The following is a 26,956-nucleotide window of genomic DNA, read 5'->3' on the forward strand; positions in this document are numbered from 1 at the left end:
AATTCAAACAGGAGTTGCAAAGGCTCTGACTCAGCCGAAGAGTAAGCAATCTTGATTGCCAAGCAAATGTCAACCGAGACAAATGTCTCTAGCCCATCAGTATTGGTAAACTTTAGAATTTGAAGATAGGTTCTCCCAGAGGGATGTTTAAGTCTTGCGACATATTTCCATTTCTGTAAATTCCCAAGTGTTGCTTCCAGAGATCTACTTATCGCTACAGATACCATAGCAGCGATTTCATCTCTCCAGGGACATTTACCATCTTTGAAAATAAGTTGCTGACTTTTCCTCTGTTCATTTTCTTCTTCATCACACCAATCAGGACATAGGATGTCATCCAAGAACGTGAGATCCTTCATTTTCAAAGGTAGCTTTGTCGACTGGAAATTGATGTTGTAGTTTTCGGCATAGAATGGTTCAACTCCCCCCATTGTTACCAATTGTTCTTGCAGTGCAGGTAACACAAGTACATAGTCAAACTCATCAGGCTGACCTATCTTAGTACCCTCCTCCATGCTACCACCCTGCTGAAGGACAGCATCGTGAAACAGTCGGTACTTACCAGAAAGGTCCAGCACAGTGCCTTGTACTATCTGATGTAGCTCCTCACGGATAACGTGAGCGTTTTCATCGTCTGGAAACATAGCTTTTGTTTCGGCCAGTTCGGTTAAAAACAAGTCAAGCTGGTTCGGGCAACCAATATCGGAGCAGTCTTCTTCGTCTACTTTTGCAGCCATCCTATCTTGTAGCAGAAAAACCAGTTCTGAAATAAATTAAAATTTAAAAAATGCATTTAATTTCATGGCGAAACTATCTGCGGCGAAAATGATCGATTGCTTTACTGTTCAAAGTGTGAACTGATCACCATACAGTGTACAAAGGCGGGAGAGGCGCAATGGCCTAATGGTTAGTGCGCCAGTCTCCGGAACGAGCGATACGGGTTCGTGCCCCTGGCCGGGCCACTTTGTTGTGTAATTGGGCAAGACACTTCACTCTCATAGTGCATCTCTCTTCAACCAGGTGTATAAATGGGTACCAGTGAATTTACTGCTGGGGGTAACCCTGTGATGGACAAGCATCCCATTCAGGGGGAATTAGAAACACTCCTAGTCGCTTAATGCTACAGAACCCGGGAAAAGCCCTAGCCTGATGAGCCACTTGGTGAGCAACTAAGCTCGACAGCAAGCATTACCTTTACCTAGATACAGAAAGAAAACCTACACATTTTTTCAGCGCATCAGCGGTGGAGGCTTGGAGGCAATTTGCATGAACACAAAAAAAATAACAAATAGGCTGAAAAAGGTCTTTTATTCCTGTTTTCTGAAATTAATTCCCTTGCTACCAAGCAACTCATTAAGCTGTGAGAAAGACCAAAACATTAAAAAATAATAATAATATTTTGGCATATTGGTGATTGGACGCCTTTAGTTGGAGGTCTATAGCAGCTCTCGCATGAATGGCTGACTACCCTTCGAAAGAACTGAACAATAAAACAAACAACAGGAACAATGCACCTAGGCCAAAAAACAATAGCAACTGCTACACTTTATAGTTTATCACTAAACTTTCTCCGATTCTGGTTGGTTTAAATTGATCACGTGACGCGATAGTGTTCATCCGCGGAGGGCACTATCAGCCCTTATAGTTCACCACTAAATTTTCTCCGATTCTAATTGGTTTAAATTGATCACGTGACGCGATAGTGTTCGTCCGCCGGAGGGCACTATCAGCCCATAGTGCCCGCCAAAGAAAAATGCCCGGATCGATAGTGCCCGCCCGTGACTTTTGTTGTAAACAAGCGTGCCTGCAGACAAAAAAACCCAACCAAATTCACTACATTTAGTGGGTTTCTTGTCTGGTTTTGTTTCGTTTGTTAAATTTCAGCTTTTAATTGAGTTTTTTATCCTGAAAAGTAAAAATAATTCACGATGCTCGTTTTTGTATGTGCGCGCGGAAGAAAATTTAGTGGTGAACAACAAAGACAATAGAGTGTTTCTGTCTCGGAACTATCGGTCTGATAAATGCCCCTTGGAAATTTGATGTTCTTAAAACTAGCATATTTGCCCTCGAAGCTTCGCTTCTCGGGCTAATATTTGTTTTAAGAACATCAAATTTCCGCGGGGCAACTATCAGCCGATAGTTCCTCGACAGAAACACACTATTGTTAAAATAGTGCCCGTCCGAGAAAAATTCCCGGATGGATAGCGCCCGCCCGTGAAATTCTTTGTAAACAAGCGTGCCTGCAGACAAAAAAGGCCAACCAAATTCACTGCATTAAGTGGGTTTCTTGTCTGGTTTTGTTTCATTTGTCAAATTTCGGCTTTCAATTGAGTTTTTTATCCTGAAAAGTAAAAAATAATTCACGATGCTCGTTTTTGAATGGGCGCGTGGAAGAAAATTTAGTGGTGAACAATAAAAACGATAGAGTGTTACAGTCTCGGAACTATCGGTCTGATAGTTGCCCCTTGGAAATTTGATGTTCTTAAAACTAGCATATTAGCCCTCGAAGCTTCACTTCTCAGGCTAATATTTGTTTTAAGAACATCAAATTTCCGCGGGGCAACTATCAGGCGATAGTTCCTCGACAGAAACACTCTATTGTTTAAATAGGACCAGTAGAATTACAAGCTTACGAGAGCTGCTACACTCCTGTTAGTTCCATAAGAAGAGTTTCATTTTCGTCCCCAGAGCCCTTCCGTCTTAGATGGTGGAGCCTGGGCGCAAGAAAAGACTCCGCAAACTTTCCAATCTCGAGCCCAGAGTGTCTCCCGGCTCCTCGGTCCGTCAGCGGTTGGTCAGCTGTAGCGTCGCCGGGACACACTCTGGGAAACTGAAATGTATTTCTCTTCTTCTATTGGTCCTCACAGAACAATAGAAATCAACACGGAAGTCTGAAAATCTTCCCGGAAGTAAACCAAACCGGAAACCCTGTTTTCCATGGTCAAATGCTCAGAAGTATCACCTTAATTTTGTAAAACACCTAAGAACTCGTGATGTGCCGCTAAATAAATGAAGTATTATCTAATTCTACCCTTCTCATTGAACTCGAAAGATACCACGAATAAAAAAGGATTTCCTTTAAACGTCAATTCTGAACGGAGTTTTAAAACAACAACGACGGCGTCACTAAGGTAAGGTCGATTGAAAACTCAATTTATAGTTGACTTACAAATCTCGTTAGAACTACTGTTTTCATTCAAATCTCCGTTTCGGTTGAAAAACTGAATATCGCAGACAGTGCTCAATTCAAAATAATAACTAATAACACAGAATTTGAACATTACGCGTTGTTGTTTTGCTGAAGAAAAAAAATTGTACAATCGTGTGCACGTGAATTGTGTGCACGTGCTGAGTGGCCGAAATTCTAATTACACCTTTTGAATAGCGTTGACCGGTGTGGCCTTTTCGTCTTTATTAATATTACCGCCATTCGACGAGGAAAAAATTATTTGCTCGAAAACATGCAATCTATCCTGAAAAGATGCGCTGTCACCGAGAAGCCTCTGAAATATACGAGAGTCGCCAAACAAAAATGTTCACAATAGAACAATAGCTTAACCATGCGTTGGGCATTATGTAAATTTCTTAGCCGTCACTGCAAAACAACAACGCCGGGACACACGCACACAGTCTTCACAGACGGAATTCTGAAAGGCTAACAAGACCTTTGATTTAAAACAAATATAGCAGTATGCTCAAGAAAGAGACTAAAGGAAATCAAAACACCAGACGCTCTTTTTATTTAAACTCTCTCTTTTGTTAACTGCAGAACGTTGTTGTTACTTTTGTTGCTTCGATGAACACTTCTGTCGATACTGTGTTAGAAATAGTTCATCTTTCTCGATTTACTTCCGTTCTGGGAAATTTGCTTCCGCTTAGACCTAAAAGCATGCGCAATAAAAACCGGAAGACCAAGGTTCTACCTGAAATCAACCTGAAATTGATCTGATCAATTCCAGTTTCCCAGAGTCCGTCCCATACCGCTGACCGACTAGACGGACTCTGGGCTCGAGATTGCAAACTTTCTAGTACTTTCTATGGGATCCGTATTGCCAAACTTATATATAGTTGTAAACCAATAAATGCTTTCACAACGCGTTTCGTTTTAATACATTGTGTATCGTACATCTCTTCATGGGGATTTACAAAAAGGGCAGGATGTGACCACAGTGCCCAAAAACGGTGCCACGTCCTGTGTGATCTTCCTGTGTTCCAAAACATAGCCCGCATCGCGAACGACCAACATTGTATTAGGCTAAAAATTCGTCTGGGCGCAATTTTTTGGCGCGTGCCAGGAACATTTTCAAAACATTTTCAAAACGGCACACGACTACAAATAACGGACTCGTTATTTCTTCGTGCCACCCTGAAGAAGGCAGTATTGCCGAAACGTCAGAGCAGTTTTATACCGCCATTTAGCGTCATTTTGTAACATTAACCACGGGCGGCCCAGGGAGCTCACGATGTGAGGAGTTCAAATAATACTCTTTTGAAATACGCGAAACGTGACTCTCGCCTGGTGGCATGTGGAGGTGTTGTGTTACAACGATTCATATTTATAAAGGTTTGTATGGGAGAAAACGCTTTTGAATTTATAGCTAAATGTAATGATATTTTGACAATAAAATCAACTTCCCTCGATGTCTTGTTGTTATATCTGTTGTTATCTCAGTTCTCAGGCCGATCCGAAGCGTTTTAAGCGAGTTATGCCATTTCGGGTTCCACTTCTTAGCAGTGGAAACCCGAAATGGCATAACTCGATTAAAACGCCTCGGATCGGCCTGAGAACCGAGATAACAACAGATATAACAACAAGACATCGAGGGAAGTTGATTTTATTGTCAAAATATCATTACATTTAGCTATAAATTCGAAAGGGTTAACTCCCATACAAACCTTTATAAATATGAATCGTTGTTACACAACACCACCATATGCCACCAGGCGAGAGTCACGTTTCGCGTATTTCAAAAGAGTATTATTTGAACTCCTCACATCGTGAGCTTGGGCCGCCTGTGCATTAACAATTATTTCTAGCATAAAAGACGCTACGCAGTTTTCAACTATCATAAGCCGTTTCATACTGTCGTCTAACACAGTGACACTGCATTGCTTTTTGAACTAGCTAAGCTGTTTACACCTCGAGTACACTCACAGACGAACATTTACGCTGATTTACGTTACATGTATGCTTGCCTGTCTCTGTTGTTAGATTCAAAAGACACCCACAGTATCTATAAGATCACTGACAACGCTGCCAGAAGCGGAACTTACCTTAATTCACTCCTTTCTGTTTCTGTTGGCTATGGCGATTCCTAATTTGCGAAGCTTACGTATCGATTTTTGGTTTCACGATTTGAAAAGCCAGTCGATCGGTCGTTTACCTCGCAGATAGTTTTGTCCTGAAATGATTCGCCCTAATTTACCACACCAAGAATAATTCGAATCAATTAAGACACAGTATTTCTGTTGAAATTCGTCGCGTTTCACTTCCGTGTATGTCCGAGCATGGACAATAAAAGACATCACGCACCTGGTGTCACACAACACGGATGGTGTGATTTTTCCCGAGATGCCTTCTGGCCTACTTAGCCATGTGAATGGCGGGAATTTCATGGCCGCTTCTTCGATAAGTTTGAACTTTTTGCCTCGTCCGCTAAGAAAGGCTTTGCTCGATTTTCAAAAAGAAGGTGTCAAGTTTGGAATAAGAAAGCAAGGAAGGTAATGCAAGCGTTTTAACTCTAGAAAACTCTGTAGTTTTTGCAAAATTCTCAATGTTTTGACACGGCGCAAGTCGGCCATGACGCTTTTGTTAGACTCATTCAAATGCCGACTGATTTGAATAATAGAGCTCTTTTGTGCAAACTTGTTAATCATTAAGGTTCTTTTTTTCCTTTTACTGCTCTTGTTTTACGACATGTTACTGGCGTTTCACGCTGATCCAGATGTTTGATTGGAGACGAGGTATTAAAAGCTAAGTGTTTGAAATACATAAGACTTTTAAGCTGAGTTCATGCTAACATAATTATTTCTGTTCAACAGTCATTCCTCTGTTTACTTCTTAAAAACTTAATTCCATCCAAAACTTTGAGATATTAGTTCTCTGTTCTTATACATGTGCATTATTTAAATATTTACTTTTTACGAATGGTAATTTCTTGACAACCTTTTACAACCAATATTTAGTAGCAAAAAAAACAATTTATTTTTGTTTTCTTTTCTCACCTGTAGATGGGACTTGGAAAAACCCTCCAAGCAATAAGCATTGCATATTACTACAAAGATGCCTGGCCACTGTTGATTGTAGCACCATCTTCTGTCAAGTTCTCTTGGATTGACGAGATTGAGAAATGGCTACCTGAAGTAGAACCACACAACTTGAATTTGATTAGATCTGGCTGTGATATAAGGTCAGTGCTGCGTAATGTGACTGGACTGGTAAAGGTTAAATCTGGGTTTGAGCCTTATATATATAGTGACCTATCAGGCCGGAGCTTAACCCGGTTTCAGTAGCATGAAGTGACTGGGAGTATTTCTACTCTCCCTGAATGGGATGCTAGTTCATGGCAAGGTTTTCCCAGCATTCAAATTTGCCGATACCCATTTACATGTACACACCTGGGTGGAGAGAGGCACTGTGAGAGTAAAGTGTCTTGCTCAAGAACACAACACAATAACCCCAGCCAGAGCTCGATCCGATCGCTCGATCCAGAATCCTGTGTACTAACCATTAGGCCACCACGCTTCCCTAATCGGACTGAGTGGAGTACAATTCATGGTGAACAGTAATTGGGTGAGTAATTTTGAAATTGGCTGAGTGCTCGGTGCAAGGCTGATTTCAAAATTATGAACACAGAAACATTACTCCTGGAACTGTTTACCAAGCAGTACAGCGAGAGATGGCAAGAAAGAAACCATTCAAATGTGGCATGTATTTAATGCACAAATGACATATTAAGATTGGACACCCATATGATTGTGGCCCAATTATGCAACAAATACTCCTGCTAAAACCACTCAGAAACAATAGTTTTGTTATTGGTACATGTATGATTATTTTCAATTCATTATCATTCATGCCAATTTCTGCCAGATAGGGTAGCCATTGAAACCCTTTTACCATTGGGAATTGCCTAGTGCACAAACAGAGTTTCCCAGAGTACAGAGTAGAAAACATTCAAATTTTGTCTTTCTAAAAGTTTTTAACCAATTTAGGTTTTTACATAATCCAAATTATGTACATGTACAAAGTGCCCAAAATTATAAATACAAGTGTCTGTCTTGTCTTGATATGTTTTTCAGCAACCTTGGTAAAGCCCTGATTCATATTGTTGGATATGGCCTGTTGAGCTTAGGGACCTCTAAACTCTTGCTGGAAGCTCTGGAAAGCCACAAGTTCAATATTGTTATATTAGATGAATCACATTATTTAAAGACCAAAAGTGCCGCCCGCACACAGCATCTCCATAAACTTTGCAGGAAGGCCAAGCACGCCATTCTTCTGAGTGGAACACCATCACTTGCAAGACCAAGGGAGGTTTGTTTATTGAGGATTCACTAACAAGTTATAAATTTATGAATATACATGTAGCCCTAGAGGGGTTTTCACTTGAGTGGCAAAAGTAATTTGCATTTGCTTTGGTTTTGCATTACTATGTTAAGTGATTGGTTAAAAAAGGCCGCACCACTTTCTCAGCCAATCAGAAGTAAAGCTACAAAAACCAAGAGGGCGGTAACTTACTTTTGAGGGTGTATAACTCCCTCACATATGTTTCCCTGCACTTTATACCACCTAAATGATGGTATTTGCTTTGAGTTTTGATTGGTTCGGTAGATTACATGTATTTGTGTCATTTTTGATTGGCCACAGTGATTACTTTGGTTTTGGTTTATGTCACTAAATCAAACATTGCACTAATAAACCAGTATACACTGTACTGTATGACAGTACAAAATAACTAATTTGTCTATGCGTGGATGCTTCTCTGTGGTTTTGTTGAGGACCAGGCACTGGGCAAAATGATTAACTGCGTACAAAGTTTGCCCAGTCACATTCAGCATCTCAACCCTGTTTTTTGTGCTTCTTACAAAGACCAATGCAACCCTCCAAGTTTACTTTTTTGCTTAGTGGCCATTTGGCCACCAACTACTCAAGTTTTGGTCGCCAGTGAAAAGTTTTAGTCACCAAATTAAGCTGATGCTTTCAATCATTCCTCTCAATTTTAGTCGCCAGGCTGGCGACCTTGGTTCAAATTTAGTCGCCAGCTCCAAAATTTTAGTCGCCATGGCGACTAAAATGGTCTTGACTTGGAGGGTTGCAATGCTACTTTAGTATGTCATTTATAAGTTTTTTTATAAGATTTTTTTGGGTCCAATAGTGCTCTCTGACTGAGTAATACTCTCCCTCTCATTATTAGAGAAAAGAATAAAGTATGCATGTACATGTGTACTACATGGATAGATAATTTGTTTACTCTTTGTTTAAATGTTGCTTATGTACATGTAAAAATTATCAAGCCAGTTAAGGCCTGGAATTTACTTAACAGAGTTATTATATGGACAATGGGTTTCAACTGCATTACAGTTTGTTTCTGTTGTTTTTTGCAGTTGTATTTCCAGCTTGACATAGTTTGCCCAGGGAAGTTTGACTCCTTCAATAAATTTGTTAGACGTTACTGTGATGCTCGGGAAGTTTACTACAGAGGAAAACGCCATTTTGACACAAGGTACATGACTGTTTTAAAAATAAATAATAAAAATTATTCACAAATAAGCAAGTAAATTAAAGTGAATCCCTAGTATTGCACTGCGCATCCTTACTGCACAGAATTTTACGCGTAATTAGCGTGCACACATAAACAAAATGGCAGCATTTTTTCTATGTGACTTGGCTCGCACGCGAGAGAAAACGAGTTCAGTGACTTATCATTTTTTTCTCTTAGTTCAAAAGTAGCGATCAAATTCTTTCTATAAAATGAATACAAGTCAATTTCTATGGCAGAATGATACATTATCACTGAAAACGTGTACTTTGCCAGTACTTGCAAAGGAAATACATTGTATAAGGAATTATATGGTAAATTCAAGGTCACAACCAACTGGCAAAGATTGGTTGAAATCTATGAGCATACATGTACATACATGTACATAATGCAAATGTATAATGTTGCATGTACATTGCACATATCCATACCTGTTAAAAAAAATGATAAACATATAGTGGATATACAGTACATGACTTAATTTTTCTCACTTCAGTGGTGCATCAAACCTTAATGAGCTTTACTTCCTTCTGAAGACACATGTTATGATACGGCGACTCAAAAAGGAGGTCAGTTAAACTTGCATGATTACCAAGGCCATGTTTTGTTTGCATATTTGCTTGTTCTGTGCCTCAGTTTGTTTTAAATAATAGAGGGAAATAGATGCAGGTACTGTACATACCCTTCATGAATGTGTACAAAACTGTACTAGTATGGAAAATCACAGTCAGAAAAAAGTGGTAAAAGTCGAAATAGAGAACAATTGAAACAGATAATTGTAAACATCAAGAAGCCACATTCACTTGTACAATGTTCTTATTATATTCATCATCATCATCATTTATTTGCCACTTTAGAAATTAATACGTCCAAAATAACGTAAATAGATAGGGCGAGGAGACCTCCAAGAAACCACAAGGCTTATGGGGGAGGCCACCTCGGGTTAGCAATATGTTAGTAATTTCGCTTTCCAGTGTTTGCATACAGTCAATCGTATGATGATTTTAACCAAAAATGTTGATCAGTTTATTCAAGATGCATTGACTGGGTAAAAGTTATAAGTTTTGCATTGGATCTTACATTTTTAATTTTACACAATCATTTATCCACGGAGACGTTTTAGATGGTAAACTGTGGCTTATTGGCAAGCTAACTTTCTGATGTGACTTTCTTTGTAGGTTTTGACTCAGCTTCCACCAAAGAGAAGACAAAAAGTGACTTTTGATATCTCCGAGTCCACCAGTAAATACAAACAGGTAAACAGGGAACAAAATAAACAAACAAACAAAACGTTGTTTAAAACGTTTGATAATAGTCAGTGACAGACAAATACTTGAGTTATGAATAATCTTGACTGCAATTTCAGCATTTAGACAAAATAAAATAATCTATCAGCTGGTGAAGAGGTGACTTTTTCACATCCTGATATGATATAAATCTATACCTGGCACGTTTTATGAGGTCCGAATAGACGTAGAGATTTTCGTAGAGCTCTACGCTTCTACTTAGTACAGTTCTCACAGATAAGACAGTAGCTCTTGAAAATGCGTAAAGCCGTAGATTAGTACAGGCATTTTCATTCTAAACTTTTCGTTATCAATGCTTTACGTTTTCTTTCTAAACTCTTCACTTCAAAGCTCTACGATTTCATTCTAAACTCTACGGTTCTACGGCTCTACGTTTTCTTTCTAAAACTCTACACTTCTACGGCTCTACGTTTTCATTCTAAACTCTACGGTTCTACGGCTCTAGCAAATCCTATTTTTTTTACTTTGTATCTCAGTAGCCAGTCAAAATAATTTTAGACTGGCCATCGCAAGGGTAAAGTGTAGGGGTTTATAAAAAGTGGGTCAATGATAACAAGATTTTCAATAAGACCTGGCATCTACATGTACAGTGTGTATCTCAGGGCTTCCGTCAGTATTCTGTCATGAATCCCCAGCTAAAATCATGCAATTCCCTATAAAGGGGAAATATTTCACCTTGTTATAATTGCTCTCTGACATGTGCTGGACAACCTGGGCAGCCACCTACATCAAAATCGTTTTGTCCTGTCAGTGACAACTGTATGATCTTGACATGTCTGAGATTGGAATGTCAGCGTGAAGAATTGCCAAAAGCAGACACAGAAACTGACCAAGCCCTTTTAAAGGACACTAAATATTACTGTGGAATCCCAATTGCTCAAACATCCCTCCAAGTTAAGACCATTTTATTCGACATGGTGACTAGAATGTTGGAGCTGGTGACTAAATTGGAACCAAAGTCGCCAGCCTGGCGATTAAAATTGAGAAGAAGGATTGAAAGTGTGAGCTTAATTTAGCGACTAAAATTTTTCACTGGCGACCAAACCTGAGCAGTCGGTAGCCAAATGGCCACTAAGGAAAAAAATAAACTTGGAGGGTTGTCAAACCCTCAATTTTTGGAATCTCTCAATACAAACTGTAGCTGTTCAAATTTCCCTTCCCTCTGTCAAACACTACTTACTGTTGCAATTTAACCCCAACTTCTTAATAAACTCTCCAATTTCTCGAACCAATAATTTTTGTTTCCCTTGGAGGCTTAGGAAATCAGGATTTCACTGCACTTTTCTTTTCATTGGAACTTTAGGCCCTGCAACAGACAATGAAAGAGTTCAAGAAATGCTCAGCCATCATCAGAGGTGATGCTGATGATCCAAGCATCAAGTCACCCTTGCTAGAAATGAATCGACTTTCAACCTTACTGTATAAACATACTGGTCTTGTAAAGGTGAGTTGTCCAGTGCTTTTAAGCTCATAATAAATCAATCTTGGGGACCTTCTGTGCAGGTATGCAGTATACAAAGTGTATGTGTAATTTGTGACACTGCCTCATGGTCAAAATTGCTTGCAGTAAAAAAATAAAAATGGAATGAAACTAGACTAGCCTACATGTACTTATAATTACATGTAGGTGGTCTAGTCAATTGATAGTTGTAAGAATAGGGCCTGCAACTGCATGTGCAGTACAAAATGTATTTATTCAAAGCACATTGTCATTGCCAATTCTCTGTGCACAATCTGGTATCTGGTTGTTTAGCTTTCAAGACGATAAGCACTTAACTGAAGTCATTTAGCCCTAAAATCTTTGACTTCTTTAATGAAGACTTAGCAGAGGAATAAAATATCCTTGAAATACTTTATTCTTACCAACTTTCGTGAGTACTTATTTTGGCGATTTAAAAAACAAAACAACATTTAATATGCGTGAAAATTACCATATTATATATCAAACAATACAAATTTTTTTTTTTGGGGGGGGAAAAAAAAAAAACAAAAAAAAAAAAATAAATGTTTGCAACTGCACTATCAATCCTTGGAAATGTCTTTCTGTCCTGTTTTCGACTAGCACCCTTTCTCTGATTGCTGTTTTCTTCAGTTAATACATCTGCCAAAACCTCTAGTACAGTCACCAAAGTTTCCGTTAGCAGGCCCCTTGTACATGCTTGTAGTTACATTGAGCAAGATCTTTGTATAATTATTTCAAGTAGTTCCTTCGTCTTTGACAACAGATTCTTAAAACACTGACAAAATCATGAAATTAATTTTAGTGCAATCACGAAATTAAATACTCACAAAATTCGGCTCCTGAATTTTCGCAAAAATTAGTAAGAATAAGGTATATCCTTTTCTTTAAGCGGAAATGTCATTTTAATACTAGGTTTAAAGACAAATTTTGTTTTGAGGCTAATCAACTTCAAATGAGGGCAAATCGACTTGGGTTTTTTTGTCTTGCGGGCTAAACGACCTTCATATCCTCTTGCACAGTCCTCTTGTAAAGTAGGTAGAGAAGAATGTTAATATGAACTGTTTGGGCTTCAAGTGGTCCTAGAATTTTCCCCCTTTTCATGTACATGTACCGCCCCTCCCAAAAATGTTTTACCTTCTTGCTTTAATTTGTCTGACTGGGAAAATTAAGTGTGAATAACATGAGAATGAACGTGGTAAATAATTGACAGCACTGGGCAAAATTACCAGTTGCCAGGATATACATTGTATATATGTGATGTAAAATTAATTTTAAAGTCATGCTACTAGACATCTTCACTTAACTAGATATCCTTGCCTGCAGATTGGTCCTGTTCTGAAATACATTGAGGACTTGGCCCAAGGAATGGAAAGCAAGTTTATTGTCTTTTTCCGCCATTGTGCTGTTCGCCAGGAAATAGAAAAGAAGTTAGTGGCCATGAAAATAAAATACATCTGCATCGCTGGTGGTGTAGCTTCTGGAATAAGAGGGGTATGCATGTCACTCACTGTTTTTTTTTATTCCCTGGCAGGTCTACAAAAAACATTACTTACTGTTGTAAATTATTTTTAAGAGCAAATAACTTATTTAAAGATATCCCTACCCCTGATACCCTGAAAAATAGTTATATTATCATTTAACTAAAAAGACCGAATTTGGTGGTAAGCTCAACCAACTTGGTGAATTTGTGCGCCCTTTCTTTGATTCATAAGAGTACAAATTCCTGGAAGTATCAGGTGGATACAGCACTTAAGGAATCCCAGCAAACTTGTTCCCAGGGACCTTGTCTTCCCACCCCCACTGCAAGATGCAAGAGAGAAGAGGGAAGTTGGGGGGGGGGGGGGGTTAATGAGAGCTTGGGAACCCTTGATTTCTTGAACCTTCAATAGCTTCAATAAAAAGTTTCTACCCTTGGTTTGCTTCTGTTAGTCAAACACTGTAATTCTACCCCTGATTTATCAAACTCCTCCATCTCTTAAATCATTTTGAATTCGTGTCCCTTGGAAGCTTGATAATTAGGATTTCCACTGCATACTGTTATAAACAAATAGAGAGCACATTTTCTGTTATTCTGAATAGAAAACTTTGGAGTTGCTGTACCCTTAATTTCAAGTCATTTCACTTAATATTGTTCAAATTTGGAGATTTTCTGGTCGGTAAGCTTAAAGCTTCTTGTCATTAATTTTACATCCCATCTAAAATTTCCATGACTTTTTTGTATGTAGAAAAAAAAAGCGCTATTACAACAGATGGTTTCACTTCCTGTTAGCCTGATTTGCACTTTCTCAATACATGAGTCTAGATCATCACGGTTGCCAAACTTACAATGATTGTACTTCACATTTTCTTTTACATGTAGGATTTAGTTCATTCATTTCAAAATGATCCCAAAGTACGCATTGCAGCTCTGTCCATCGAAGCAGCTTCTTTCGTGAGTATTATAATTATACATACATGTGTACACTGCACCTGGCAGTCTGTAAGTGAACTTTCACTGACTGAGGTTTAAAGGATTTTGATTTATTACTGTCGTTCCCAACTAAATTCATGATTTTGTCAAAATTTAGTTCGAAAAAAGTTGTCATGGTAAAAGTAAATTTAGTAAATGACACATGAACTCTTTAGCAGTAAAAGTTCTTTAAGATTTAGCTTACAAGTACATTTGAGGTTAAAAAACGTGTGCTGCCTGGGAATTGGAGCTCCGATTCAATAAATTGATAATTTAGTCAAGTGATGTGCACGTTGTTGTATATTGAATGTTCATCTTTTTTTCCTTCTCATTCATAGGGCCTTACTTTAACAGCAGCCCATCATGTAGTTTTTGCCGAGCTTCACCACACCCCTGGTGTGATTATCCAGGCAGAAGACAGAGCTCACAGAATTGGACAGACCTTACCTGTTAATGTTCATTACTTGATTGCACGAGGCACTGTGGATGAGATACTCTGGTCCATGATCAGGCGCAAGGTAAATAATAAGAACTTTGTTTCATCTTCCTTAAGACAGGGTGCTTCCAGAGTATATAAGTGATCCATATGTTGTATACAATGTAAACAGTGGAATCATGCCTTTAAAACTTTGTTATACAGCCTTGTCATTGTTACAGTAAACTCCCGCGTATAAGAACCTAGAATTTTTGGATTCAGGCTGAATGGGTTCTTATACATATATTTTGGAGTAGTTTTTCCGAACTCAGGCTGATTAGGTTCTAAGTAGGTTCTTATTTGTAGGAGTTGTCATAGTGATACCATGATTCAGAGAGCTACAGTAGTACTAGTATGTCATAATGGTTGAACATTTGTATTTTAAACCGCAAAAATGCCAAGCCTTATTTTTTAAACAATAACAAATTCAGTATCTTAGGCTACTATATTTACAGTTGTATTTGATACAGATTCAAGTCCCAAGGCTACACCAGTATAATTTTGGATAATGGCAATCGAATGGTGGAACGTAAAACGCTTTGAAAACATAAATCCAAAACCTATTGAAATTCTTTATGGCTATAAACCAGGATCTTCTAGTTTTTATGCGCTAAACCACTTCTTTTTAATAGGCAAATATCACATTTACCTTTCAAAAATCAAGTCTGAAAATCCAATGTTTGAGGTCTTTCTTTGTTTGCTTAAAAGTAAAATTCAATCAGAAAGAGAGATTGCTATCAGAAATGGTAATTATAATAAACATAGGAACAAGTGGACCACCCTTTGTAGCAGTGAAAACACATAATCTCTTTTGTTGTTACCCAAAGCCAGCTGCTAGCTATATTGTGTGTGTGTGTAGTTGTATACCTTTCTTTTGCGCTTCTAGTGTACTTTTTTTTCTTTCTTCTTCTTCCGTCGTATTATTACAAGTATTGTAAAAATAAAATCCGGCTATTGTGTATTAGCGTTGTCTTTATTAGTGTTTAAGTATTGTAAGTATTGTGCTAGCTGTTATTGTAAGTGTACTTATTATTGTAAGTAAGGCGTCAATTATCTAAATAAAAAAAAATAAAAAAAATAATAATAATTTTATACAGTATTCTATACTCTGTATTTAAAAGATTTTCAATTAAACAAATAATTTTCATGGTGTTTCTCAGAAATTTCACAATTTCTATCAATTAAAATCCAGTATTTTGGCTACAAAATAAGAGTGTTTTTTTTTTTTTTTTTTTTTTTGTACAAGAACCTATTGTTCTTTGCCAGCCTAAATAGGTTCTTATATATTTGGGTATTAAAATGCCCAATTCAGCCTGAAGGTTCTTAAATCACTAGGTTCTTAGAGCGGTTTTCACTTGAGTGTCGAAAGTAAATTGCGTTTGCTTTGGTTTGCATTACTACGCTTATTGATTGGCTTAAAAAATCTCGCGCCACTTTCTCAGCCAATCAGGAGTAAAACCAAAACCAATCGTGACTCGCTCGCACACGTTTTCCCGCGCTTCGTGCTAGCTACGTGTATTTGCTTCGAGTTTTGATTGGTTCACTGGATTGTCTGTGTTCTTTGTGATTGGCGAGAGTAATTACTTTGGTTTTGGTTTTACGACACTCAATTGAAAACTGCTCTATACGCGGGTGTTTACTGTATTTGTTTTTGGCCACAGCAAATGTTCTAGCCTTTTTCCCACTCACTGTTATTCATGCCTATCCCGTTCTTCGTGCTGCTCCTTATCAGTTTATTCTAATAAAATGCTTGAAACAGGCACCTTATTGCAACGCAAAAAGCAAGCAATAAGCAACGCAAGTGTGTATTAACATAAAACTTTTCCACTTTGTGTACATGTACAGCTATATAGAGCAGTTTTCAATTGAGTGTCGTAAAACCAAAACCAAAGTAATTACTCTGGCCAATCACAAAGGACACAGACAATCCAGAGAACCAATCAAAACTCGAAGCAAATACATGTAGTTGGTACGAAGCGCGGGAAAACGTGCGCGAGCGAGTCACGATTGGTTTTGGTTTTAGTTCTGATTGGCTGAGAAAGTGGCGCGAGATTTTTAAGCCAATCACTAAGCGTAGAAATGCAAAACCAAAGCAAACGCAATTAACTTTCGACTCTCAAGTGAAAACCGCTCTATGCGACGTTTAAGTTATCGTAGTATACAGTGCTTTGAAAGACCGCATACGAACTTATGAAAGCGCACGGAAGTTGGCAAGGGCGGGAGATTAACTTCCCTCAACTTTCGTTGACCCTAGTTAAATCCCAGCGTAACATTTACATCCTGTAGATTTATGTGACCAGTAGCACTCTTGATGGAAAGTGTAAAGAGCTACAGGCAGAAGATGGAGATGAAGACCAGAGCCGACAATTGACTGCATGCGCTGCATGGATACAAGATCAGGAAGAAGATGCTGGAGACCTAGAAGATTTTGTTATGGAGCAGGTTAGCATAAAAGGCCCGTTGACACAGTGATTTCCTTAATGGATCGCTTAGTCAGGTGGCAAAGAAAAAAAAAAACAGTTTAATCCTCTAGCACGAAACACTTGGATTACACTGTGTGCATGTAATTGAACATTACACAAGGAACGGACAAAACTAGTGCAATTTTCAATACCGGTAACTTGCTTACATGTACATGCATGGGATAGCCTCGTCCTTCATTATTTGAGCAAGTCTACGCGGGTACTGGTGTATACGCACCATTTTATGCTGGGGGATCAGGAAAAGGGCGATTGATCTGGAACAAGCCTACATATATATGAGATGCTGTTTGCACCATTAAGTCATCTCAAACATGATTTTGTACCATACATTTTATGTGCATAACTTTGTCTAAATTTGTCATTGCGGTTTGCAACGCAGTAGTGCCAGTAATTCAGAATTAAACCATTTCATATTGTTGGTACAACAGTGTAAGATGATATTAAAATGAACAACTTGAATACACTGTAACATTTTCCCCTTTTTTGCATATTTTTCCATTATAGTGTTGCATGCTAGCAGAGGTTAATGTTAACTACGATCTTAAATTTTTTGTGTCATAGCTTTCTTCGAAAACTCTCAAAAAGGATCAGAGCCAAAGAGACCTTCGATCTTTTTTTGTTGCTACACCAAGTTCATCACAGTCAAACTCATTGGAATGCAAGACTGGAAGTCAACGTGAGAACAGCACCAGTAAGAAAGGTGTGGAGCAGAGTTTGACCATGAATTCCAAGGAGAAACCGATATCAGTAGTAGACAGTGACGAAGATGAATTCTCAGCTTGGGATGATTTGGATGACGACATCCTGATTTCAGAAGGTACATGTGCACCGTAATTTACGCTGCGTTCAATATAATTAAGTTAAAAAAGAATTTAGGAATTCATAACAAGCTTAAACTGTTCAGGGAAATTTTGCATCTTAAGAAGGGGTCGGGCTTATAGTAAGGCTGTTATCAAATGCGTTTTTCGTCTCGAGCGACACAACTCAAGAAACGAAATCATCATCTCGTGAGAGGATGTCAAAAACTTTAAAAAGTACTTTCAACGTTCAATTTTCTTGCAAATTGACTGTCTTGTAACGATTATTCAATGCGGTACAACTCGCAGTTGGCGCGTCTTTGCGTTCACTTTAGTGTATGAAATGCCACCATCCTTAGTAGTTTTTCTTTTGAGAAATGCAAATAATAATGAATGGAAGATATGTTGCTTAAAAAAAAAAAAACTACATGTACACCTGTATATGTACAGTGTAGGAGCAGAATGAGTTCGAAGTTGTATCCATACAAATATACAATGTAAGAGCATAGGCACTTTTGGGAGTTGGGACCTCGTGTGACGTGTTAATATGGGGAGGGGTGGTTGATTATGAGACTGAAGTATCGTAAAGGTAGGGGGTAGTGCGTATTGTTTTGGCAACTTCACCGTATATTATTGTTGTTCTCACAATTCTAGTGTCTGATTCGCTGGAAACCTATGAACAGAAGACACCCGACCAACCCAGTCAACTGTGTGTAGAGAATCCACACAACGAAGACAATCTCGATTGTAAGAGCAAACCCACTGGGCATTTGGAGCAAGCACTCGAAGAGGAACAATGTCCCCTTAAACCGAGAATGTTGAAGTTTAAAAAGGTGAAAGATGGGAAGCTTTCCTTCACAAGAAGCAAGAAGTACACTAAACTTCATCACAAGGAAAGTAAATGTGTGCATGTAAGTCCTTTGAAATTCGTTGGAAATGATCCTGAGTCGGAATCGCAGACTATGCGAGGCTACTTAGATGAGGAATGTGAGGCTGAAGTTGTCAAACCAGACGAGAGAGATGATGTCAGTGAGGAGGCTGTTTGTAGTGGTGAGAATTCAAGGCAAAAGGACCGTAGTTTTTTAGAGTCCTTACAAGAAGCTGACATAGAATGTGTTGCAGTTGTTTGTAAAACGGCGTCAAGCAAAACACAAAACATATGCACGACTTCAGATGACAATGCTTGTGAAGAAATAAAACAAGAAACAAGTGATGAATTTGATGATTGGCAGCATGAAGAAAGACAAGACTTAAAAGAAGAAGCGGTTCCAAATGCAAATGAAGTAGACATCTTTAACTCCCCAGAGAGGCCCCCAGACAGTGTCACCCCCACAGTATTGGCGGACTCGAGTTGTAAGCTGGAAAGTGGTCAGGAAATGACCTTCTCTGACAAATCTTCTTCAGGCCAGAGCCAATGTTTAGATGAAAGCTGTAATCAGATGGAGACAGATTCTGTTTATGAAATCAGAAATTGCCCTCAAACTTGTACCCAGGAGGAGAAATGTTTGAGTGAAGAGGGATGCACTGACGATAGTGTGTTGAATCAGAGTGACTTTGTCAGTAAAGGAAACGGTGATCGCGGCTCAATTAGCGCACTAAACAAGGATGGCCATAAAAGCGTCTCACATGAAGTTAAATCTTCTCACATTGGTATCAAGGAAAACACAGATGAAGGCAAAGAGGGTCACAGGAGCAACAATCTAGGAAATGAAAGTGCAGAGAATTGTAATATGCAGTCATTAAAAGAGAATGCAGAGAGCAGTACTGCTAGCAAGTTCTCGAATTCAGCGAAATGCTTCTTACATAATGACACCTGCAAAGAGACTGTACCCAACAAAATCACTGCAGGAGAGGCTTCCATTTGTATGGATAAAAATTCATCCAATGATCTTCAAGTTACAAGCATCTGGATAACCCAGGTAGTTTCTCCAGTAAGCACTGTCGTGGAAGAAAGCGTAGGAAGCAGTAGTGGTGAGAGTTCTTTAACTTCAGCAAAGTCCACCTTACAGAATGATACATGCAAGGAAAACGTGCCCAATACAATTGCTGCAGGGGAGGCTTCTGTTTGTATGGACGATGATTCGTCGGATGATTTTCAGGTTTCAAGCATCAGAAATTCCCAGATGGCTCCTCCAGTATGCAATGAACAAAAACCAAGCAAGGGCAAAAAACGAAAGGCTACTAAGAAATCTAAAACCAAAACTTCAACTCAAGAAGTTAGGAATCGTAAAAATGGCCAGAAGACACCTGTTGAATGGTCTTGTAGCGCTTGTACTTTTATCAATGATGGGCAGCTATTGGAATGTTCGATCTGCTTCACACCACGTGTTGCAAACGAGGACAGCTCAAGTATTGCTAACAGTAAAGATTTGAGTTTTGGCATTTCGAATCTGCAAAGTCGCGAGGATATTGAAATGGTAGAAGTTGTAGATATTGCAGAAGTAAGGGTAGACTCTACAAATATCAATTCTGCTAACGAAAATGGTGGTCAAAATAGTGTGGTAGCGGAGAGCGACATGTTATTAGAAGGTGCCGATGGTTCTGAACAACTGGCAACTACATGTAGCAATGACACTGGAAAGACTGTTGAAGGCTCTGCGGTTCATGACTTGTTGATTGACTCTAAGGCAGCATCGAGAGATGCGTCTCAAGTGACAAAGAATTCCACTTTCCTCGAGGATAAAGTCTGGATGGGAGAACAGGCAGGTCGCTGAGCCTGGCTTGCCTCCTTGGTCGTGCTCGGCTTGCACGTTTTTGAATATGTCGCAAATGATTGAATGCTCCATTTGCTTAACCCCAAGAAGACGGAGTCAGAGGCTTAGCACAAGTAAGAAGACACGTGCAGTAGAAAGACAGGAGAAACATGGTGTAAACAAGAACAAATCAAGTGCATGTAAGAGAAGACGATGGAGCCAAAACAGAGCGAAGAAGGACGAGAACCCACTAGACATGGAAGTTGAAGTTGTCAGTAGTTCTGTTACATGTATCGATGAGTCCAATGGCACCAGCAGCATAACTGATTGTGTTCATGACACTTTAGTACCAGACCGTGAGGGCTTGACTCCAGAACACGAGGTACCCTACGATACAGATGGTAGACAGGCACACGGTGGTCTTGACGAACACTCAAGTGAAGATAGTTCTGGCGGGATCAGGTCTAGGCCACGGAAACGGCTGAAACTTGAAGAGGTTGATACAGGCAGTACCGTGTCAGATGACATTGGTGATTTTTCTGATGATTCAGATAGTTTGTGTGAAAACGGATCGTTACCATATCATGGCATGTCCTTGTCAGTTTTGTCCTCTGACGCTCAGAAAGATTCAACGCCCTGTAAACCATTTGACAATAAAGAAGTAACTATTTCAGGAGACTGTGTTCTTCCCACAGATGATGAGAAAATGGAACCCACAACACAACTTTCACCTGAAAGCTTTCAAATACGCAAGGATGATTGCGAAGTGTATTGTGACAAGCTTGACGTTTCAGCTCAGTCAATTGAATCGATTGGCAACATTAAAGAGCCTTTAGCTGTCTCCTCCTCCTCCACTGGCGACTATACCACTGGTGAAAATTCGTTGTCATGCGTCCAGTCTGGCAGCAAAAGGGTGGAAAATCTTGAAGAACTGAAAGCTGCAGCGGAAGAGATATTCATGTCTGATTGGGAAGATGACGACTCTTGGTGGGAAGAGGAAAGTTGCTCAGGACAAAGCTCGTTTCCTTCCAGCAATGAAACAACGTCTAGCAGTCCGACAGTCACGAGTCCAGGGTTCACAAAGTGCTCGGATCTTTATTCTGTCGCTGAGCTAAAAAACAAGCTACAGGCAACTCCTCAACAACCAAAGACCTGCACTACAACTGTTGTGAATACATGTAATATTCAACAGATTGAACGTGCTGCAAGTAATCGATATCCTAACAGCAATATGCCACTATCGTCGGTAAATGAGGGTAATTTGACTCCTGAAACTGCAGCAGCAATAGAAGAAGAGGAGACAGATGGAGAGGAGGATGTTCCCGAAGCAATGAAATTGAAGTTTTGTTTGAGTCTTTACACGGAACGTGTGTATTTGTACTATGAGGTAAGCCATCTAATACAGCATGGTAATAAGCTTTTTATCCAAAAGTAATTGCATCTATGTTTTACTGCTGCCTTTGTACAAATGTGTAACATTCTTTTACTGCTCAAGGTTTGTTGGGTTGAGGCGTCTGTTACATCGAAACCAATTGTGATTCGGTCACACAATGCTTCTACCTGTTTGTAACCTGTTCAGGGAGCATTGCGTGACGACGCAGAACAAGGGCTGCGTTACGTGGTGTTGCTACGTGTCCCTCTCCCCGCATGTTTTTTCTTCCTCCAAAGTTGTAAGCTCTTAGAATACTTAAGCTTTAGTTTCCTCACCGGAAAGGCGAACCTGACCGACACAAGGACCATGCCTGGCCAGAGTGAACCAATCAAAACTCTAAATAAAAACATCTTCTCTTCTACGGCAGATAGCGAGATCTGGGAGCATGTTTATAGAATGAATTTCTTCAGATTATCCTTGTTTATATCGTGTGTACGTCTGTTACTCCAACGAGGAGCTAACGCTCAAATCGTCAGTCGGTTAATTTGCATTCCCTTTAATAATTTATGATAAATTTGTACAGAAACCAGGATAAGCTCCGGCCTGATGGGGTTCTTGGCGCGAACGTCAACTTTACCTACCTTATCATAACCAACCATCAGTTGATAATTGTCCAACTTTTTGTTTATTATGCTTTGTGTCTGTTTGTGCGCAGGACGACAGACCGCTGGGGATAAATTTCTGCATGTCAGATGTGAAAAACTGCAACATGGATGATTTGCCCACCATTTTACATCACGATGAGAACTTGAGGCAGGTGAAAAGAATGCTTGAAGCGTGGAAGAGGTAAGGCGTGGTTTGAAACAACCAAGAGCTGTTTAATTTCTTTTTTCAAGTGTTTGTTTGTTTGTTTGCTTTCTTGCTACCTTATCGAAAGGTTCGCGAAAAATAACGACGTGAACTTGAATAATTTTCTATATAATTCGTTAAAATTAATCAACGTTTCGGCCATTTTCTACGTTATTACCCGGTACAGTCGTCAACCTAGCTCTACTTTGTTACAAAGGAACATGTTAAACTGTTTTAAGTTTCATTTTGTTATATGGTTTGTTCAGTATCAATTGGAAACTATTGCTGTAGAAAATTAAAATCGGTTGTGTCGATTTTGAGACTTACGGTTTGTTAATGCAGACCGGTATTTTGACAATGTTCGCGAAATGCAATTTCTTTAAAGGTATTTATTTTGGCCAAATCGCGAAATTTAAGTTCCGCGAAATATGCCCGTTCAATTTTCGCGAAATTAAGGACGTTCGCGCTAATTGTTTATGCGCATCCTTACTGCACACATAATTCATGCTGCAACGTCACGCATGAGCGCGCGCGCTGAGAAAACTTTCCAAACAGGGTGGGTAGCCGTTGTGTTAACTTCGCTTGCAGTTTGCTCTCTTAAACGGTCGGTGAGCCTTTTGGGATAAATCTCTACTGATTGACAAAAAATGAACCAAATTCGAATGTTAGAAGTTTATTATTATTATTATTATTTTTTAATTTTCTCTTCCCGCGCGCGATCGAATCAGTCAAATTTTGCAGCATTTTTCTGTTTGAGCGTTTGCAAATCCAGTTGTTAAAGACAAGGTTTAGTCTAAGAGACTTTAAGAGGCTGTATCTGTAATAGTGGTCTGCCCGATCTGGCTTGTTAAATAGATTTCGCTCTTTTCTAGTGTGTTGCAAGACTTTCATGTACTTATACTAAAAACACAATTCACTTGACCGGATCATTAATTTTTTTCGAGTTTTTAAGGATTTTCGGTTCACCCGAACGAGCACTTGTAATGACCACTGTCAAGGCTTAAATTTACCACAAATTTGAAAATTAATTAAAAAAGAACTAACAACTTCTGTACCAAACAAACACTACAGCCTGTTAAATTATGTCTTTTTAATTTATCACACCAACTTTCACGAACATTGAGCTCGAATCAAGCTAGCAGCAAAACATTAACGACACCCCTATCACACACCTTGATGAAACACTTGAAAACGGCTCAGATTCAAACTTTATTTTTGAAAAAGTGAGGCGGTCTACTTCAATCAAACCAACGCAGCCGAAAAGTAGATGTAATAGAAAATGTTCCTATCGAAAAAAACCTTTTGGTATCGTCTTAATGAAATATTTACAGCTGTGTAAACTTGCCTAATTTCGAAGATCTTCATGTTTGCAGCCATTTTGAGGGACTCGTCAGGACGAGGAGTTTCATCAACTGGCCTCGCAGACATACCTAACACCATCAGAAATAAACAAAGATTAGATATAAATGCATTGCAGTTCAACTGAAAGAGAATAAATCGTGTTTAAAAATGGAAGCTCGACTTACATAATTTCAACGAATTCTACGGGCGTAAGGTCATTCTTGTTCGAATTTCGCTTGATGATTCCAGAACAAATAACAATATTTGACACGCAGACTTTGACTGAATGTAGCATTTGAATCAGTTAAAGGTAGTAACCTCGTGCTTTCCCTTCTTTACCGGCGTAAGGGAAGTTGTTTTCACGACAAAACAGCAAGCATCAGGTAAAGAAGACCAAACTGACATGTTTATCGATTGGTCGGTTATATACTTCATGTATGGAGTACCGTTGTGTACCGTATGTGTACCATATAGTGCCTCATACATGAAGTAGTGACTGACAGGCCGTTTCTTCAGCTGTTTCTTCGGACGTTCAACGTTTTGCGATGGAAAATCTTTGCTGTACGCCAGTAAGGAAGGAAAAGCACAACGTTACTGCCTTGAGCTGATTCATAGGTTACATTAAGTCGAAGTTTGTATGTCAAATATTGTTATTTCTAGTGGAATCATCTACCTCAATTCCAATAGTAACAACCGTACGTCCGTAGACGTCCGTAACAGTCAAAATGTAAGTCGAGCTTCCATTTTTAAACACGATTTATTCTCTTTCAGTTGAACTGCAATGCATTTATATCTAATCTTTGTTTATTTCTGAAGGTGTGAGGTATGTCTGCGAGGCCAGTTGATGAAACTCCTCGTCCTGACGAGTCCCTCAAAATGGCTGCAAACATGAAGATCTTCGAAATTGGGCAACTGTTTACACAGCTGTAAATATTTCATTAAGACGATACCAAAAGGTTTTTTTCGATAGGAACATTTTCTATTACATCTACTTTTCGGCTGCGTTGGTTTGATTGAAGTAGACCGCCTCACTTTTTCAAAAATAAAGTTTGAATCTGAGCCGTTTTCAAGTGTTTCATCAAGGTGTGTGATAGGGGTGTCGTTAATGTTTTGCTGCTAGCTTGATTCGAGCTCAATGTTCGTGAAAGTTGGTGTGATAAATTAAAAAGACATAATTTAACAGGCTGTAGTGTTTGTTTGGTACAGAAGTTGTTAGTTCTTTTTTAATTAATTTTCAAAGTTGTGGTAAATTTAAGCCTTGACAGTGGTCGTTACAAGTGCTCGTTCGGGTGAACCGAAAATCCTTAAAAACTCGAAAAAAATTAATGATCCGGTCAAGTGAATTGTGTTTTTAGTATAAGTACATGAAAGTCTTGCAACACACTAGAAAAGAGCGAAATCTATTTAACAAGCCAGATCGGGCAGACCACTATTACAGATACAGCCTCTTAAAAGTGAAATACATGTATATTTGTTCAATAGACCCACTCAAGTAAATTGGGTCAATGGAAAGGGGCCTGCATCAATTCATTTTAAATATTCTGTTGCCAGAAGCCGCAGAGATCATATCGAGTGATAAAATCAAATTCATCGAAATAAGCGCCTTCTTTCAGATATTATATCTCGAAAACGAATTCGGTGCCCCCCATTTTTTTTCTTACATTTCTGTCATAAGTAACTTGTAAACTAGCAGTGGCGAAAGTTTAAGAAAAAATGCAATGTTGGAAGATTTTCGCGCGAACGTCCTTAAGTCCCCGCGAAAATAAGTAACAATAAGGTATTTCACAGTAGTCTTAGAATGGGTAGCGAATTGGACACCGCATCGTGTAATCGACCAACAACAAACTTAAAACATTACCGCCAATTCACTTTTTTTCTGAATGGGAGTATAGAGCCTTTGGGGTGCTAATGTGCTCATATCATTCCAGGATGGGAGAAGGGAAGAAGCGAATCCTTCGCAAGTCCGCGCTTGTGTTTGACAATCCTTTGGAAGCTTACGAATGTGCAAGAAAGGTACGTGTGCAAGTAGCGTGGTGATAACAGTTTTGAAATCTTACTTTGCCCACGACTTTTTTCGATTCTGCTCAAGAGCAGACCTGCATTAGAATCCCGCTTGTCTACTCGTGTGTTGGGTTTGTTGCCAAAAAAAAGTAGCGGTGACGAAATGCCACATTAGCCTGTTTTCCCTTGCCATAATCTCCTTGCTTATGTAAGTCCTCTTCATCGATGCGTTCACCTCGGCAGACGAAAACAATGCTGAACAATCTAACAGTAAATCAACTTTTTTTTTTTCAGGGCATGAGTAGAGAATCAAGTTATGTAAGACATCCATCGAAGGTATTTTCTTCTTTTTTTTTTTTTTTTTTTTTTTCCTTTTTTTTAATTGGAGAGGTGATGTATCTGCCATCAAAGTCACTGTACATATACTTGTTCCTAAAACTTATTTTTTCCCACTTTGTAATAACGTCTACCTATTAGGTATAGAATTTCCACAAAAACATACAGTAGGCATTGTTATGCAATCCCCGTAGATGTATATGCGTCTTGACTGATAATAGTTACTGAAAGTTTTTTAAGTAAAAATTGCAAGGAAAAAGAAAAACAATACACTTATTATTGTTTTGCTCCCTTACCTAGGAAGCTCAAATCCAAAATGTCATTGACACTGCAGAAGAAATTGGAGGAAAGGTTCGTGTAGTAAAGAAACCGAAGATTGTATCAAAAAGAAAAAGAAGGTCTGAGCGCAGTGGGGAGACAAATAGTGGTGAGCATGCTGCTAAGATAACCTTTTTGTAAAGTAGCATTAGGTATCAGCAATTGCTTTTTTTAGAATTGACTCTTCACTTTCTTTTTCCTCAATGCAGCTATTCGATGGATGTTTTCCATGAAAATGTAAAAGTGTGGATGCTGATGTTGAATCGACTAGAATAGCACTTGGCACGTGACCTTGCATGTCACTCATTAAA

The 26,956-nt window shown here is 38.9% G+C and overlaps 2 protein-coding genes across 2 annotated transcripts in view; one reads left to right on the forward strand and one right to left on the reverse strand.

Moving 5' to 3' along the window:
• The window catches only part of LOC144666354 (uncharacterized), a 7,727-nt gene extending 2,111 nt beyond the window's left edge, over window positions 1-5,616 (reverse strand). The window contains exons 1-2 of the mRNA XM_078527770.1: window positions 5,275-5,616; window positions 1-763 (exon numbers count right to left, since the gene is read on the reverse strand). The exon at window positions 1-763 is cut by the window's left edge and continues 2,111 nt beyond it. Of these exons, the coding sequence (XP_078383896.1) occupies window positions 1-737 (737 nt within the window). The 5' untranslated portion in view covers window positions 738-763; window positions 5,275-5,616. The remainder of the gene's footprint in view (window positions 764-5,274) is intronic.
• The window catches only part of LOC144666470 (uncharacterized), a 24,983-nt gene continuing 3,631 nt past the window's right edge, over window positions 5,605-26,956 (forward strand). The window contains 19 exon segments of the mRNA XM_078527907.1: window positions 5,605-5,721; window positions 5,946-5,964; window positions 6,232-6,410; window positions 7,303-7,537; window positions 8,608-8,726; window positions 9,259-9,331; window positions 9,941-10,018; window positions 11,373-11,513; window positions 12,855-13,022; window positions 13,891-13,962; window positions 14,319-14,498; window positions 16,742-16,897; window positions 17,500-17,755; window positions 18,390-20,423; window positions 20,425-21,815; window positions 22,516-22,646; window positions 25,919-26,003; window positions 26,286-26,327; window positions 26,628-26,754. Coding sequence (XP_078384033.1) covers window positions 5,615-5,721; window positions 5,946-5,964; window positions 6,232-6,410; window positions 7,303-7,537; window positions 8,608-8,726; window positions 9,259-9,331; window positions 9,941-10,018; window positions 11,373-11,513; window positions 12,855-13,022; window positions 13,891-13,962; window positions 14,319-14,498; window positions 16,742-16,897; window positions 17,500-17,755; window positions 18,390-20,423; window positions 20,425-21,815; window positions 22,516-22,646; window positions 25,919-26,003; window positions 26,286-26,327; window positions 26,628-26,754 — 5,593 coding nt within the window. The 5' untranslated portion in view covers window positions 5,605-5,614.

Source organism: Oculina patagonica, chromosome 9 (genome assembly GCF_052425735.1).
Source record: "Oculina patagonica isolate OP01 chromosome 9, crgOcupat, whole genome shotgun sequence".
Lineage (NCBI taxonomy): Eukaryota > Metazoa > Cnidaria > Anthozoa > Scleractinia > Oculinidae > Oculina > Oculina patagonica.